At 49.6% G+C, this 14,110-nt stretch overlaps 5 protein-coding genes across 5 annotated transcripts; 3 read left to right on the top strand and 2 right to left on the bottom strand.

Moving 5' to 3' along the window:
* Window positions 1–200: 200 nt before the first annotated feature.
* COCSADRAFT_153909 (glycosyltransferase family 31 protein) lies at window positions 201–2,228 on the bottom strand. Its single transcript, XM_007707295.1, has 2 exons — window positions 1,032–2,228; window positions 201–977 (listed from the first exon to the last, which is right to left on the bottom strand). Exons 1-2 carry the CDS (start codon window positions 2,055–2,057, stop codon window positions 591–593), a joined length of 1,413 nt encoding a protein of 470 aa, XP_007705485.1. The 5' UTR covers window positions 2,058–2,228; the 3' UTR covers window positions 201–590.
* A 1,785-nt stretch (window positions 2,229–4,013) lies between these two features.
* COCSADRAFT_153905 (uncharacterized protein) lies at window positions 4,014–5,165 on the top strand. The gene is made up of 3 exons (XM_007707294.1): window positions 4,014–4,082; window positions 4,133–4,282; window positions 4,339–5,165. The coding sequence occupies exons 1-3, from the start codon at window positions 4,063–4,065 to the stop codon at window positions 4,928–4,930; spliced, it is 762 nt and encodes a 253-aa protein (XP_007705484.1). The 5' UTR covers window positions 4,014–4,062; the 3' UTR covers window positions 4,931–5,165.
* Window positions 5,166–5,454: 289 nt separating this feature from the next.
* COCSADRAFT_263014 (uncharacterized protein) lies at window positions 5,455–5,975 on the bottom strand. The gene has a single exon (XM_007707293.1). It carries the CDS (start codon window positions 5,855–5,857, stop codon window positions 5,486–5,488), a length of 372 nt encoding a protein of 123 aa, XP_007705483.1. The 5' UTR covers window positions 5,858–5,975; the 3' UTR covers window positions 5,455–5,485.
* A 1,090-nt stretch (window positions 5,976–7,065) lies between these two features.
* On the top strand, window positions 7,066–9,716 carry COCSADRAFT_41599 (carbohydrate esterase family 4 protein). Its single transcript, XM_007707069.1, has 2 exons — window positions 7,066–7,328; window positions 7,382–9,716. The coding sequence occupies exons 1-2, from the start codon at window positions 7,190–7,192 to the stop codon at window positions 9,526–9,528; spliced, it is 2,286 nt and encodes a 761-aa protein (XP_007705259.1). The 5' UTR covers window positions 7,066–7,189; the 3' UTR covers window positions 9,529–9,716.
* Window positions 9,717–11,438: 1,722 nt separating this feature from the next.
* Window positions 11,439–11,807, top strand: COCSADRAFT_102599 (uncharacterized protein; the record flags this gene model as incomplete). Its single annotated transcript, XM_007707292.1, has 1 exon — window positions 11,439–11,807. The coding sequence occupies one exon, from the start codon at window positions 11,439–11,441 to the stop codon at window positions 11,805–11,807; it is 369 nt and encodes a 122-aa protein (XP_007705482.1).
* Window positions 11,808–14,110: the final 2,303 nt, after the last annotated feature.

Raw genomic sequence — 14,110 nt, 5'->3', positions numbered from 1 at the left:
CGAACGGGATGCGCGTTGCGTGCGATTGCTGGCGATGTCACTCATGAATTCAGCAGGGAAGCCGACATATAGCTTCCGGATGCAAAAGTTTCCACACGTCCCGTTGCTCCAAATGGGGGAGAGGCCCGCACTCCGAGCTCCAAGTTGTGCGCCGCTAACCGCTCGCAGTCGCGGCTTCATGGTCACAAAGCTCTACTAGGGCTCCAAAGCGTGGGCGGCAGCTGTAATACCTGGCGTATACCAGCTTATAGTCGAGCTACATTTGTCTTCTACTATCTGATATGATCCGGACAAGAGCGGATTCTAGATTGCGCCAAGGGGAGCAGGTGGTCAAGCCGTGTTCAATACATGCTCATCTACGCGTCCCCAATCTCGACGTTCACAACAACATGTCCTAATTGCCGTCTTTGTCCCAGTCATATGCGGTATCGTGTTCCGCCAACGCGCTGCTTACCGTGCTTCGCATACCCAAATCGTGTGCCAACCTAAAACGCCATGCATGAACGTGCTGACAAGCAACCGCAAACGCCTCCCTATACACGGCCTGAACATTATGTACTCTATGTCCCCAGTATACTCCCTCGTCCAGTCTAACCTGCCTTTGGAGTAAGCCAGGTAGCTTCCTCACACCCTGCGTAGAACTCTCGTTGTCCGTTTTCTCCCTCAACTCCAAATCCCATTGCGCGCAGCTTTGCACTATCCCAACCGCTGACGAATTCACCCTGTCCACCATTCTCTCGATTTACCGCGTCTCCGAGCTTGATGTAGTCGGCATGGCGGCAGACCGTCTGCGAATATGACCATTGTAAACAATTGTTGTCATTGGCGCATTCGGAACCACAAGAACCAGCGTTGTAGTGCGCAGGGCGGTCGTTGGGAACGGGCGCGGTCGAGAGATTGTCCCACCATTCGCGGCTGGGACCTTGGGAGAGGAAGGCGTGTGTGTATGAGAGGAATGATGAGTAGGTAAACGGTTTCTGTGACCATCATGTTAGCAGAGTGCATCAGCGCGTACGGGACAAAAGACCCACAGTGTTGTATGGTCGGGTCCGCTCCCACTTCCAAAGATCCTCCATCTGCTGCGGCTTGACCTGGTGCAGCGAAAGCATGGGGACACACCACCTTTCCTTTGTAGTGACGACATTTTTGATCTTGTCGCTTGCAAACGTGGGATGCATGGGCGCTATCTTATGTCCTGTCGCGTTTTGGATGGCATAGGCTAGCACAGCGTCACCGCGCTGCTCTTCCTTGACCCAGTTCTCATATCGGACGCTCAGGCGATTTTCGCGCGGGATTTCTGTCGATCCAACAGTTTTTGCGGGGATAAGTTTCCTTACCAGTCCCTGTGAGAGGACGATGCCCGCCCCACCGTAGGCGAATTGCCGGCCTTCAGAGCCTTTGTGTGGTTCGCCCATGTAATGAGGCTCAGAGGGATCCAGCTGGCTTAACAGCCGGAATAGCGTATCCCAGAAAAGGTAGACGTCTGACTCGACAAAGACAAACCACTTTGCGGTTGGGTTGGTGATGTACGCCTTGTCCACCATGGGCAGGTACTTGAAACGGTCGAGCTTGAACGACCGCTGTTGTCCCTTGACTGTCTCGCCCCCTTCGTGTGCCTTCTTCTGCGCGACATAAGCCTCAAAATCGAGGTTATCCTTTTGGTAGCTCTTAGGCAGCTCCGCTAAAATATCAATGACTTGCCGGTCGCCTAGTCGCTCGTCCCTGTCGCCGACTATGATCAGGTTGGTGATGCAGCTCGAAACCGTGTTGAGGTGCGCTTTTGTTTCGTGTGCGCCGTCCGAGGCCACCTTGAGTACGACCTGCACTTCTTCGAGCAGCTTGGTTGGGAAATTCTTGCAGTAGTCGAGCTCAATCGAGTTGGCGGCTTTTGTCTCCAGAGGCGGAAAAAACGACTTAGTCTTGGCCTTGTGTACGGGCCCCTGTGTACGCGACCCTGTGTGGTGCGGGAGGGAGTAAAAGAAGAAGATGAATAGCAAGCCGGGCAAGACAAATCTCCAAGGCCGTCGCGCCAGGCGGCCAGCCACTGTTCTCAGCATCCTGTTATCGCTATAGCCCCCTCAAGGCACCGTCGTCGCGGGGGCGAAGAGATGGCGGTCAATGGACAAGTTAGAGGGGCTGGATTATGACGTGGGGCGGGCACTGGATGGGCGGGCGACGTCGCCGTGGCACATTGGACAGCCCTTTGGTCTGTGGTGGTGGTAAAGGTGGTGTATGTAGTTGCAGGCAGCGTTGAGGGCGCATTGGTCCACACGTCGGTTGTCGTCCTGCGCCAGTCCAGCCCGGCTCCCTGAGTCTGTCGGGCCCAACACGCGAATGGCTAGTCCACAAGCGGTAAGGCCGCCGGCGCGCTAATCCTTTCCCCACGTCTCCCGCTGCTGCTCAACATCAACCCCAGGGGCCTTTGTAGAAAGAATCTCTTTACAGGCCCATACACACATACGAGACCTGAGGGAGACGCTGACTTGGCAGGGGCACCCCTGTTTTGTAGTGATGCCCACGTGTGGTAAGATAACAAGCCGGCAAGAGATCCGACCGTTGCTTGCTGATGTAAGAATACTTCATAACAAATGCTGAAGGATGCGTCGAGCAAGAAAACGGGGCATGTTCATGCCGAAGATATAGTTTTGCTGGCTGCTAAGGTTTTTCTGGCACCGATATATGCAAAGCAACTTCAAAGATATAAAACTCGTCACTGAAAATTGATTGAAGATTGATGGCATCAGCGGGGAATTACTTCCCACAAGTATTTGGTTAGTTATGTAAGTTGAAGAAGACGCAAAGAAACTCACCCCCTCTGGTTCTTGTATAACTATAGTTTCATTGCTGAATTTACTTTCCAAGGAGCTTTTCCAAAAAAAAAACTCCGAAATACGAGTCTTCGCCTTGTTCTCTAATATTGAAATCGAGGCATTTGAGGATCCAGTATGACAGAAATAGTTTTTACATGTAAAAAAATCTTCTAAGTTTGCTGCGGGATTACAGATCACTGTTAGTCATCGATGAACTTTTATCCGCGAGTCGTAGTGCTTTTGTACTAGTAGATTAACACATAATTACAACTTCCTTTACATTACAAACAAAAGAGCATACACCCATCCTTCACTACCATTGTACTGAAGTAACTAAAGTTTTGCATCACTTGAGATGTTTGACACGCCTTAGGGTCAGATATACAACACTGATGGAGCAAGAAACGATGGCGGAAGATGTCAAACTCGATAAGCTTTGAACAATGAAAATGAAGATTATTGAGAGTACCGTCAACTCCAAACTATTACTGACTAGTTAGAAAGATGTTATAAAAGTAAAATACTAAATGGAAACGGGAAACGGGAATCTATTTGAACTAGAGGATATCAATTAACAAAATCGATCTTTAGATATACACGAATATGAATGCACCCCATTCAATCATCGCATTCTAGCAATCTCAAAAATCTTCTGTCGCATTCCCAGACACCATCCACGCAATCTAAGAAAATAGATGTGCCGTTTTGAAAAGTGGGTTATCAGGCACATAAACTCCATAACGCCAGGAATCGCCTTACATCACTGTGCGATCATCTACCCGAAACATGCACAAGCACATCATTTCGAATATCCATCCGAGTTAGCAGCCTCAGAAAATAATGGCAACTTGTGGGAGAGAACGTGTACCGATGCAGTACATTGGTCCGGGGCATCTGAATGTGAAGTACTTCATATCCATCTTAGACTAGGAGTAATCTCTACAGATGTTACCGAAATCACATCAAGTTTAACCCAGATATTAAGATCCCACGACACAATTTTTCCCAAAACATGTTAGAAATAGGTTGAACGCTCACCATCAATGACGATATACGCGCCATGTAGCCGTTATGGTTTTGTAAGCACATTCGGCTATTCCTGCCGGACCTGCACCTTTCCCCGCTTCCATGGCGACATCACCACTCCCAGTCCGAATACATAAACAGCATTGGTTTTCATTCCTATTTACTTTAAAAAGGAGGAATTGTTTCTGCAAGACAACTCGCGTTGGTCTAGAACCAAGGACTAGCAATGGCTTCTTCAACCGCTGAGTAACTTCACCAGAGCACACATTACAAGGGGTCGTCACTAACGAATATAGTTTGGTAAAGCTAGCTCAGACGCTTATTCGCGATGGGCCAAAGAGGATCGAGCCAACAAGTCGACGTGTCCGCGGCCTTTTTAACGGGAAATATGTGTTCGATACTACCAAGGCACGTCACGTGTGGGAACTTGACCTACGATACCCACAGTACACCTCCAGCGCCCTCTCCATGCGGAAGACTACACTCAACTAATACAGTCAAGATACTATGTCCCCATTGAAGACTTCACCAGAGACGCAAAACTGTTCGCGGACGCAGTTATCGACTACACCTCCGGAACCGCACACCTCTACAAGCTAACCAGCGGCACGCGCAGCACAAACCGCATGCTTGTTTTCCATTCCGGCGCACTCCAAGACCTCGTCAAGGTAGATTTTCCCGCCATGGACCAGTGGTTCGAAGAAGACACGCGCATCTACTGTCACCCTAAGGACCCCTACAAACGCATTGACATTTTGCCGTCATACCGCAGCATCAAAGTAGCGCTCGGCGGCGTGACGCTGGCCGAGACCACCAGTGCGCTATTTTTACTAGAAACAACGCTGAGAACGCGGTACTACGTTCCGCCTACCAGCGTGCAATGGGAGTATCTGATTCCCAGCGATACGACGACGTTGTGTCCGTATAAGGGACAGGCAGAGTACTATCACGTTAATATCAATGGCAAGTTGTACAAAGATTTGGTGTGGTACTATCGGTATCCGACGATGGAGAGCGGGTTGATTGCGGGATATCTATGCTTTTATAATGAGGCGGTGGATGTGTGGGTTGATGGGGTGAAGGAGGGGCGGTAGTAGTTAAAAAGGGTGAGAGTTCGAGGTGATTTATTGGTGAGTAGTGCATTGGATAAGGGTTATCTGGGGAAGATTGGGCAACCTGATCGCCATTACCGTTACCCAGATATAGCTTTCAACAGAAAGTCTGGATAAAGGGATAAAGGGATTTTCAGGGTATCTACGTACGACCAAACCCGTAGTCTTGTAGCCTGGAAAACCAACATGCTTTTTTTTGCGAATATCGCACGATCGGTTCTTTAAAACTCTATTTTGATTGGACGGCCATGTAACAATATATTTGGCACATGCTAGATGTCTTGTCTTTGCCATCATTCAAACGTTAATTTGTGGTCCTGGGGGAAAATCATGTCAGTCATGTCCCGCTGCTATTTGCGTTTATACCAAGATATGAGCCGATAGCCGCTGTACTTGAAACACAGTTCGGTGTCTGGGGAGGGCCTGGGTGTAGCAATATCGATAGCAAAATCCATCTATCTATGACTGTGTTGGACAATCATCTTTGGCGGACCATTCTCGCTTGTCGTCACGTATAGAAGACTTGTGTGGTCAAAGCTAATTTTGGGGGGTAGAGGACGGCGTCATAGCCAACTGCTGTTGGGAAGTATCTGCTTTTTTATGCTGGATGGTTGGGACTTGAGCCCTGTGTTGGGTGTCCACTGCAGGGCTCGAGAAATTGTCGTTGCTTCTGCTTTTTCTTCCGCGGTATGATGATGTTGGCGGTGGGAGCGTGCAATGAACCATGGATTGGGGATGGGAGATGGCCTTGGAAAGGGTTGCCGTATCGAGAGAAGCAAGCATTAGTCGGCCAGCCTTGAGTCGCATCCTGGGCCTTACTCCAGCACAGCCGCCATTGAGAGATTGGGATGGAGCCGCTCTTGGCAATACGCTAGCCCCTTTGGGCGGCGGCGGAGAAGGACGAAACATGCAGAGCCGGGCTGGATGCGCTATTTGGCTGCCTCGCCTTGGCAGGGGGAGCGGAAGAAGATTGCTCGGTCAGCGACAGATTGCTCGTCGGCAACACTATGTCACCATTGCGCATACGATGCAAGAGATGGATTTCGACAGAGGCAAGCAGCTGGTTGCGTGCACGCAGCCGACAGAGCCGACGGCTGGTTCGGCGGGCGTCGCGGTAAGACGGGAGAGGCGCGGGTTTGGCCCAGTGTGCTGTTGATGAGGACGACTCGCAGCAGCACACCATTATTGTCGGCAGATTGCACCACTTGGGGAAAACGCTATATCGACGTATACTTTATGCGCCATCCCCGCTCCGCCTGGTACCGGCAATGCGCTGTTCTGTCAGGCGACCATCGTATTGTGTGCGGGTCCGACAGGTGCACCAAACGCCCACCACCCTGCCGGGCACAGGCACCGTTGCTTCCGCAGAGACGAGGCCGTTTTGACAAGGCACATACTGAAATCTCACGTGTTGTTACCGCAGCAGGTCGAAAAAAAAGAAAGGAAATGGTAATTAGAATGCCGACATGCGTCTCGCCAACAGCAGCCCCCCAATTGTGCTCTCTCACACACAACATCCCAACCGAACGTCATGGCCAAGTCTTTCCGCTCGCCTCTGTTCAAAGCCAAGGTATGGCTTCTCGTATCTTTGCCGTGACTAAAGTAGAGAACAGATGTGGATGGTTTCAGCCATGGCCATCGCATCCGGGGCCGGCAAGCAGTCTGTCGGAAAGTCGAGAACGCCATGATGGAGCATTTCCATCGCCATGTGCTTTGGACAAGACAAGGTCGTACCGTTGAGGCGCCGTCACAGATGTACATGTGGAAGTATACTACTCGGATGACGGCGCTCTGGATGCCCATGTAGACTGCACATGTATGGAAAAGTGATATCGATGTTGTGCCCCACAAACGCCCAGCAGGCAATAGGTGCATGGCGTCCACATCCGTACGCCCCAGTCGCGCATCGCAGCAAACCGCCAGCGCCCATACGCCCGTTCCACCCATGATCTGCATTCGCCTAGAAAAAGTCTACCCGAAATAGCTCGTGCCGTTCCTGCTACGCCAGGGCTGCCCAGGAAAGGGCTTGCATGCCCAGCTCGCTAGTCCAATCTCTGCTACCGCCGTGTCGGAGCTGAAGATATATGTATAGGAGCCTCGCGCCGAAAGCGATCTTTACGAGTTATCGTCTGCTCTCATTGCCCTTCCTTCAATCCCAAGGGCATCGCGACTCTCCGTCCCTGGAAGTCCTAGACTTCTGTACATTCGCTTTTGCATCACACTCGCTTACCTTCACCAATCATGTATCTTACTACATTAATAGGCCTCGCGGCCGGACTTGCTACCCACGCTGTCAATGCAGCCTGCAGCGGACCCCTTCAGATTGACGACTTCTCAAAGTGGTCTTCCAAGCAGAACAGCTTGGGCACCTGGACCAGCGGTTCGTTTTTATTTTGTCCCCAAAACAATTCACACATTTACTCATTATCACAGATGATTCTTCCATGCCCTCAATCTCAGCCGCCAACGGTGTTCTCTCCTTCAGGCCCAACGCCACTTCCTACTTCTACGAGACTCTCCCATGCCAGGCTGCCTCTTCCAATGGATACAACTCAATCACCTTCCAGATCAAGGGCCCCGCCCAGGGCTCTGCAACCCTGGAGATCCAGACCAAGGGCAGCTGCTCAGATGCTGCATACTCGTCCAAGTGGGTCACTCTGACTGGTCTGACTGGAAACACCCAGACCATCACTATCCCTCTGACCCAGTTCTCCGGTGCCAATGCCAATGCCATTACTGGATTCGTCTGGTCTACCTTTTCTTCCTCAAGCACCACATGGCAAATCAGCAAGATTGCTTTCGGGTGCAGCTCTTCTGGAGGCAACCCCACCTCGACGAGCGCGACTCGCACTACCATGCAGACCGTCCCCGTCCCCACTGCCACTGGCACCTGCGCCCCCTTGGTAATCGATGACTGGGTTTCCCAATCCCGTCTGACTTTCCTGTTCTACAACGCCATGGGGTTCCCCACCTCCGACGATAGCACCATGACCTCTATCACCGTTGGAAAGCCAGCCAAGAACCGTGTTGAGTTTGTTCCCAAGGCTGGCTCTTACTTCTACAGCCAGTTCCGCTGTGTTGACGCCAAGGCCAAGGGATACAACGGCATTTCTCTCCGCATCACGGCTCCCCAGGGCGCCTCGCTCAACATCCAGCTTGACTCTTCCGACGACTGCGACCCGACCAAGGCCAAGTCGTTCTATGCCTCCTCCAAGGATCTGGGCTGGGAGTTCAACGGCTCTGAGAAGCTCTACACCATTCCCTTCAGCAAGTTCCCAGGTCTCAACACTGCCAAGCTTACCACCGTCCTTTTCTCTGGCTTCACTGGTACCACTTCGTTTGGCCCCATGGCATTCTACTGTGGCAACTCTGGAGAGTTCATTCCTCCACCCACTCCTTCCGACTCTGGTTCTACCGCCACTGTCCCTGCACCCAGTAATGCTGCTGCTACTGGCCTCGTCATCGACAGGTTCGCCAACGCCAACACCAACGCCATGGGCAACTGGCACGGTGGTGACGAGGGCATGACTCTCAAATACGAAAGCAACAAGCTCACCATCACCTCGCCTGATGCTGACTATGCTTTCTACACTCAGGTGTCCGGTGGATGCTCCGACTTCACCAAGTACAAGGGCTCTTACCTTCACATTGCTTACTCTGGTACCACCGACTTCACTATCGCCTTCCAGCAGCACAACAGCAAGTGTGACTCCGCTATTGCCCCTTACCCTGAGACCTGGGACTCTGCTGAGGCCAAGCGCTATGCTAAGAACGGTCACATCTATATTCCCATCAACCACTTCAACATCAACCTCAGCCGTGTTGTCGGTTTCGCCCTCAAGGGTTTCCACACGAAGGAGTCCGTCACTCTCTCCCTCATTGAGATTGTGTCATCCGTCCCATCCACCGTCAAGATCCCCAGCAAGGATGAGACTGGCAACCTTGTTTTCGCCTGCAAGCGCCCCAACTCCTTCGCCTTTGCCATTGATGACGGCCAGCCTGACCTCGCCCAGGAGGTCCTCAAGATCATCCGCGAGGAGAACATAAAGGTCACCTTCTTCACCGTTGGCGCTCCTCTCCTCGATGCATCCACCAACCTGACCAACGTCTACAAGGAGATGAGCGCCGCCGGCCACCAGCTCGCCCTCCACTCCTTCACTCACCCCAAGATGGAGGGTCTCCCCGACTACGCCTCCATCGACTGGGAGTACAACGAGGACATTAAGGCTATGAAATCGCAATTCAACGGCTACCAATCCAAGTACTTCCGTCCTCCTTTCGGTAACGAGGGTGCCCGCATGCGCTCGCGTCTCACAAAGGCCGTCGGCAAGGACGCCCACATTGTCAACTGGAGCGTCGACGTCGAGGACTGGCTGTGGGCCGAGACCGATACCCCCGAGCAGCAGAAGGTTGCCTTCCAGCGTGACGTGAACAAGGGCGGTAACTTGGTTGTGCTGCACTACCTTTACCCTAGCACTGTCAGCTACCTCAGGGAGTTCATCCAGATTGCTAAGAAGACTGGAAAGCAGCTTATGCGTGTGGACCAGTGCATGATGGATCCTAATGCGCCCCCGTTGTAAGATGAGAGACTAGGAGGGAATGTATTTTCTTTTTCTTGTACTACCTGGATTGTTAGGAGGGGGAAGTTACGACTGTTTGTTAATGCGGATGAAACAAAAGTCTTGTTGTAGATAACTCATCCTGAGACTTTGTGCATGTACTAAATATGAGAGGCCTCGATAATTGTCAATATGAATCTTTGGACCGATTTCTTTTTTCTTTCTATTGGGTTTCTCGGTTGTGATTGTGTTTGCTTCAGATGCATCCCTCTCCAGCGCGATCGATGTGACTCCTCAGCCTACTCAAAATCCTAGGAAAGCATTACTTGAATCATAAAACACTAATTCCTCGTCTCATAAATACTAAGTAAGTACTGAATCGCCTCGGTTATATTTAACTCAGCTAAGTACCTGAGGTCCCTTCTACGTTCTTTGGAAATTCCGCTTAATTGAAATTATCCTATATCTGACCCTGACGTCTCAGGGGAAAAGTATTGGATATGGAGAATAAGAGTACCCAGTACCCTTCATACTTTCTCCGAGTACCCAAAAAACCCAGTTAGTAGAGCAACCTAACACATCGCTGACGTCCGTACGCCGGAGTTGTACCGGGTCGTAGTTGTTTCGGTACATTGTGTTCGCACGGTGAACCCTTTCTTCATTCCAACTTCGCAGTGAGTCTCTAGAGCGTGATCGAGTCAGCTTCCGCTGATAGAGACAAGAGTTTAATTGAGTTTACGTAGAAAATTGGAATATTTTATGCCGCATGATAAAGGTAGCTCTGCACACTATTCCATGGAGATATCCCAGTAGCAGGCTTGGGAACGACCAAACCAAGAAAAACAACATCGGCTAACAGGTTCCCAGATTAGTGGTTCTTGATTTGATTCGATTATTCCCAAGTCTTCCCAGTAGACCTAGTGGCCAACATACTGTCTTGATACTCTGAACTGGAGGCCCAGGAAGGCCAACCCTTGGAGATTCATCGGGTATCCTTCGGGCCAATGAAGCCACAGTCGCGTGCAGAGAGTGTACAGTCTTGTTCGAACCTTGATTAACTCCTTGATGATTCGTCTTAATTCACTCTAGCTAATATACTCTGTGCCTATCTGCGTAATACGTCACGTATACTGTCCTACTATGCAAAAGTTGTGTCTTGTGGAGGCACTAAATGATGATTAGGCTCTTCTTTAGATAACTCTATACCTGATGCATTACAGAAGAACACTAAGCTGTTCTTGATAATCTCAACGGAGGCCACACTCCATATACATACATAGTATAGCTCTTACTCTCTACCCCGGCCTGTGTTATCCCCTTGCTAGTGGCCCATACATAAAACTTTGGGTTACCACCACAGTACTCATGATTGGTGTCCGTCTGTCTTAAGGCGCCATGCATTGAGACAAATATCTGAAGTAGGATCGCATCGGATCAACACCTTGCTAGATTTCTTGGTTTTCATAAGCGCAACAGCGATTTTACCAAGTATAGTATGCAAGGCCATGAAACGATGATAGTTGCGATGCAGTTAGGGTCTAGGCATGCCAGCCCTACAAGTTAGATTCACTTGAACCTCGCTACACTTTACATCAATCAAGCAGTTTGATTCTCTCCTAACCAACACTACCACACTACGTATGTATTCACAACTAACACCCTACGTAACCCTTATTAAAGGTTAATCTCATCACCGAAGCATGTCTGAAGTTAAGGACTATGATTACGGACGCATATCATCTACAGAATATGATTCTTGTGGAGATGGCGAAGAGCGTCGCGAAGACCACCGTCAACGATCCGCTTTTTGGACTGGACATATCAAAACGATCCTTGGAGTAATCCGCTGGATGATCACAACACCATTGCTCATTGTCACCCTTCTGCAGCTTAAAAATGCGCCCAATTCCCATATATCACACGCAACTACAATGGGGAACGAGTCGCCTTACAAAGATACCTCTTCACCGTATAAAGACGAATCTTCACCTTACCAAGAAGCCTCTGCACCTCGCGGAAATTCATCTCCATCTCATGACGAGAGTTGGCCAAAGTGTGGTTTCACACCAGCAGAAGCGAAGAGTCGAGGATGCAAGTTCGACATTCTCAGCTTCGCGTGGCAGTTACCAGAGTGCTATAACGCAAAGCTCATGGAAGAGTTCCTAGCCGAGAAAGATTGGGCATTCTACCGAGATCCAGAAGGCACGTCATCCGTTTCCAGAGACGTTGCGTTGCAAGGAGAGCTCGACTTGTATGTTACTCAAGAGTATCACCGTACACACTGCATGTACATGTGGTGACAGATGCACCGCGCTTTTACGATTCAGAGATAAATACAGACAAGTGAGTGTACTCATCGCTTCCTCTTCGTTTGATGCAGAGTACTGTGGTTACTTCTTTGTAGGTGGGATAAATACACATTTGTTACCAAGAATGCCCTCCCCCCATCACAACGGGATCTTTCTACTGTCTTTCAGAATGACTAGATCAGACTGTAACAGCATTCTCATCTAGAGGCACACGCCGATTACCTGCCTGCAAGCCCATATACACTGTCCCAACATGATGCTGTCTTGGCAGAGCCTCAATATACTGCGATTCGTCCTCCAGGAAGCAACTCTGGCATGCCGTCAAGCCGCTACGATCCTACCTCGGCTAGATTGCTAGCAAAATTCCTACGAAGCGGGTTCGATTCTATGTTGGGATTACTGCGGTCCGACGCAGGCTTCATTATCCAAAACCGAAACGTACTACATACCTACTTAACTTTTGGAACTGGCAGGGTTAAGCCCAGGATATACGTAGTTGTATTCCAAACCCGTATAATACGCAGAATAAATACCACTAGGTTACGAGACAATGAAGGATGACGTTGAAAACTTGACTCCTATGAGTTTGATTTCTGGGATACTGAAAAAAACATCACACTGGACGAACGAGGTATTTGGGCCGGACCGAGGAAGGGGGTTTTTGTGAAATGCTGGTACTAGATCTTGTATACCTAGGTGCTGGCTTACGCAAGGTTTCTTTGGGGGTCGGGTTGTAACTACTTATACGCTCGTTGCCTCTGGGGTTGTGACATCAACGCTAGCTCCTCGAGTCTGTGACTAGAATTTCCGCCGGACGCAGGACTTTGTGTCAGACTCTGGATATTCCAGGGAATATGTATTCACGAAATGAGGGCTGTGAGTTTGGAAGCGGTTTCGTGGGTTGAGAAGGGAATTGTAGGTTTGTAGCTTGGAGACGCGAGATACGATGCTTCAAAAGATGGGGTCGTTGTTGGGGAGTCAGGCTGTGTCGCTTGTGCGTTGATCAGAAGTTATTGGGGAGCCTTCCGCGCCTAATCTTGATCTTTTGTTGTGGTTCTTTCTGGGTAGCAGCACGTCGAACACTTACTTCCTTCCTTTGCACGCTTGATCGTTGTCCAATATGTAAGTGACTACCGATTACATGCAAGGGGTGGGGAAGCGAGAATTGCTGAAATTCACGGAGCGGGTGGGTGATATTTGCTGACGTTCGGGAAGTGGGGAAGCGGGTGTTTTACAGGGATGGATGGGGGAGCGGCAAGAATTTACGCTAGCATTTGTGATATAAGCGGCTTGTATTCCTGGGGGGTTCGGAATCCCGGCTAGCGGAATGGGGCGGACGTGTAATGGGGCCCGGAAGGGATATTTCTGGCAGGGGTTGGAAGTTGATAAGGGCGGCGATTATTTAGGAATGATAGGGTTGAGGTTAATGAGGAGAAGCTCATGTTGAACTTATAAGAGAATCACGGATTCGGCTATGTTGAGGGAAGCTGTAGGTCTTGTTGTGATATCGTATCAGTGGAGCATAACTTCCTAATGGATATTCAGACTGCAATCATTTCTACAATTTGGATGAGAGCATATATTGAGCTAAATGTAAGTTTCATTATTGGCTCAAATGAACATGGGTGTAGATTTGTTCAAGATGAGAGACATCCTACAGTTTATGAGTTGAAATTGTAAAGCATTTCAGGATCAGAGAGATTAGACAATCTACGGACCTGTTTTCCTTATGAAGATTGATGTATTTTTCCCCATAAAATTGATATTGCAAGATGGAACGGCATGTCTTGAGTGCATGCTGCGACAGCATACATCATATACACCGTGGTGTAATGCTTAGGAGTGAAAAAAATTTGAATCTGTAACATAACATCTGTGACGAATTCCTTGAGTTAAGGTCATTTCTGTGGAAGACGCGAGCTGACCATCATCCTAATTAAGTCAATATGCATACTGTCAGCATGTCACGTGAAGGGAAAAGGGGATTTGCTATGGCAGTCGATTGTGTATGCAAGGATGGCCGGTATCCTGTTTAGGTATAGCGCCTTGGCAAATATCACGCGATCAGGAACTTCGCCAACTACTATCATCACAGAGTGGCAGGCCAACTTGTACATGCATAATCCACTGCCTGCTTTTAGTACCTAGCCGACCAAAAGCCATGCAGTACTCGCGGTGCCAGCGGAATTTCTTCTTTAGTGTTGCTTTGCGTACTAATAGATCTGCGTCTCCAAATTAGTGTGCTACGAAATATGCACCTTTTTCGTTCCTGCTGAATACTGCATTCGATTGCC

This window comes from Bipolaris sorokiniana (genome assembly GCF_000338995.1).
Source record: "Bipolaris sorokiniana ND90Pr unplaced genomic scaffold COCSAscaffold_18, whole genome shotgun sequence".
Taxonomy (NCBI): Eukaryota; Fungi; Ascomycota; class Dothideomycetes; order Pleosporales; family Pleosporaceae; genus Bipolaris; species Bipolaris sorokiniana.
Note: the sequence above shows the minus strand (reverse complement) of the source record. Positions and strands in the feature narration are given on the sequence as shown.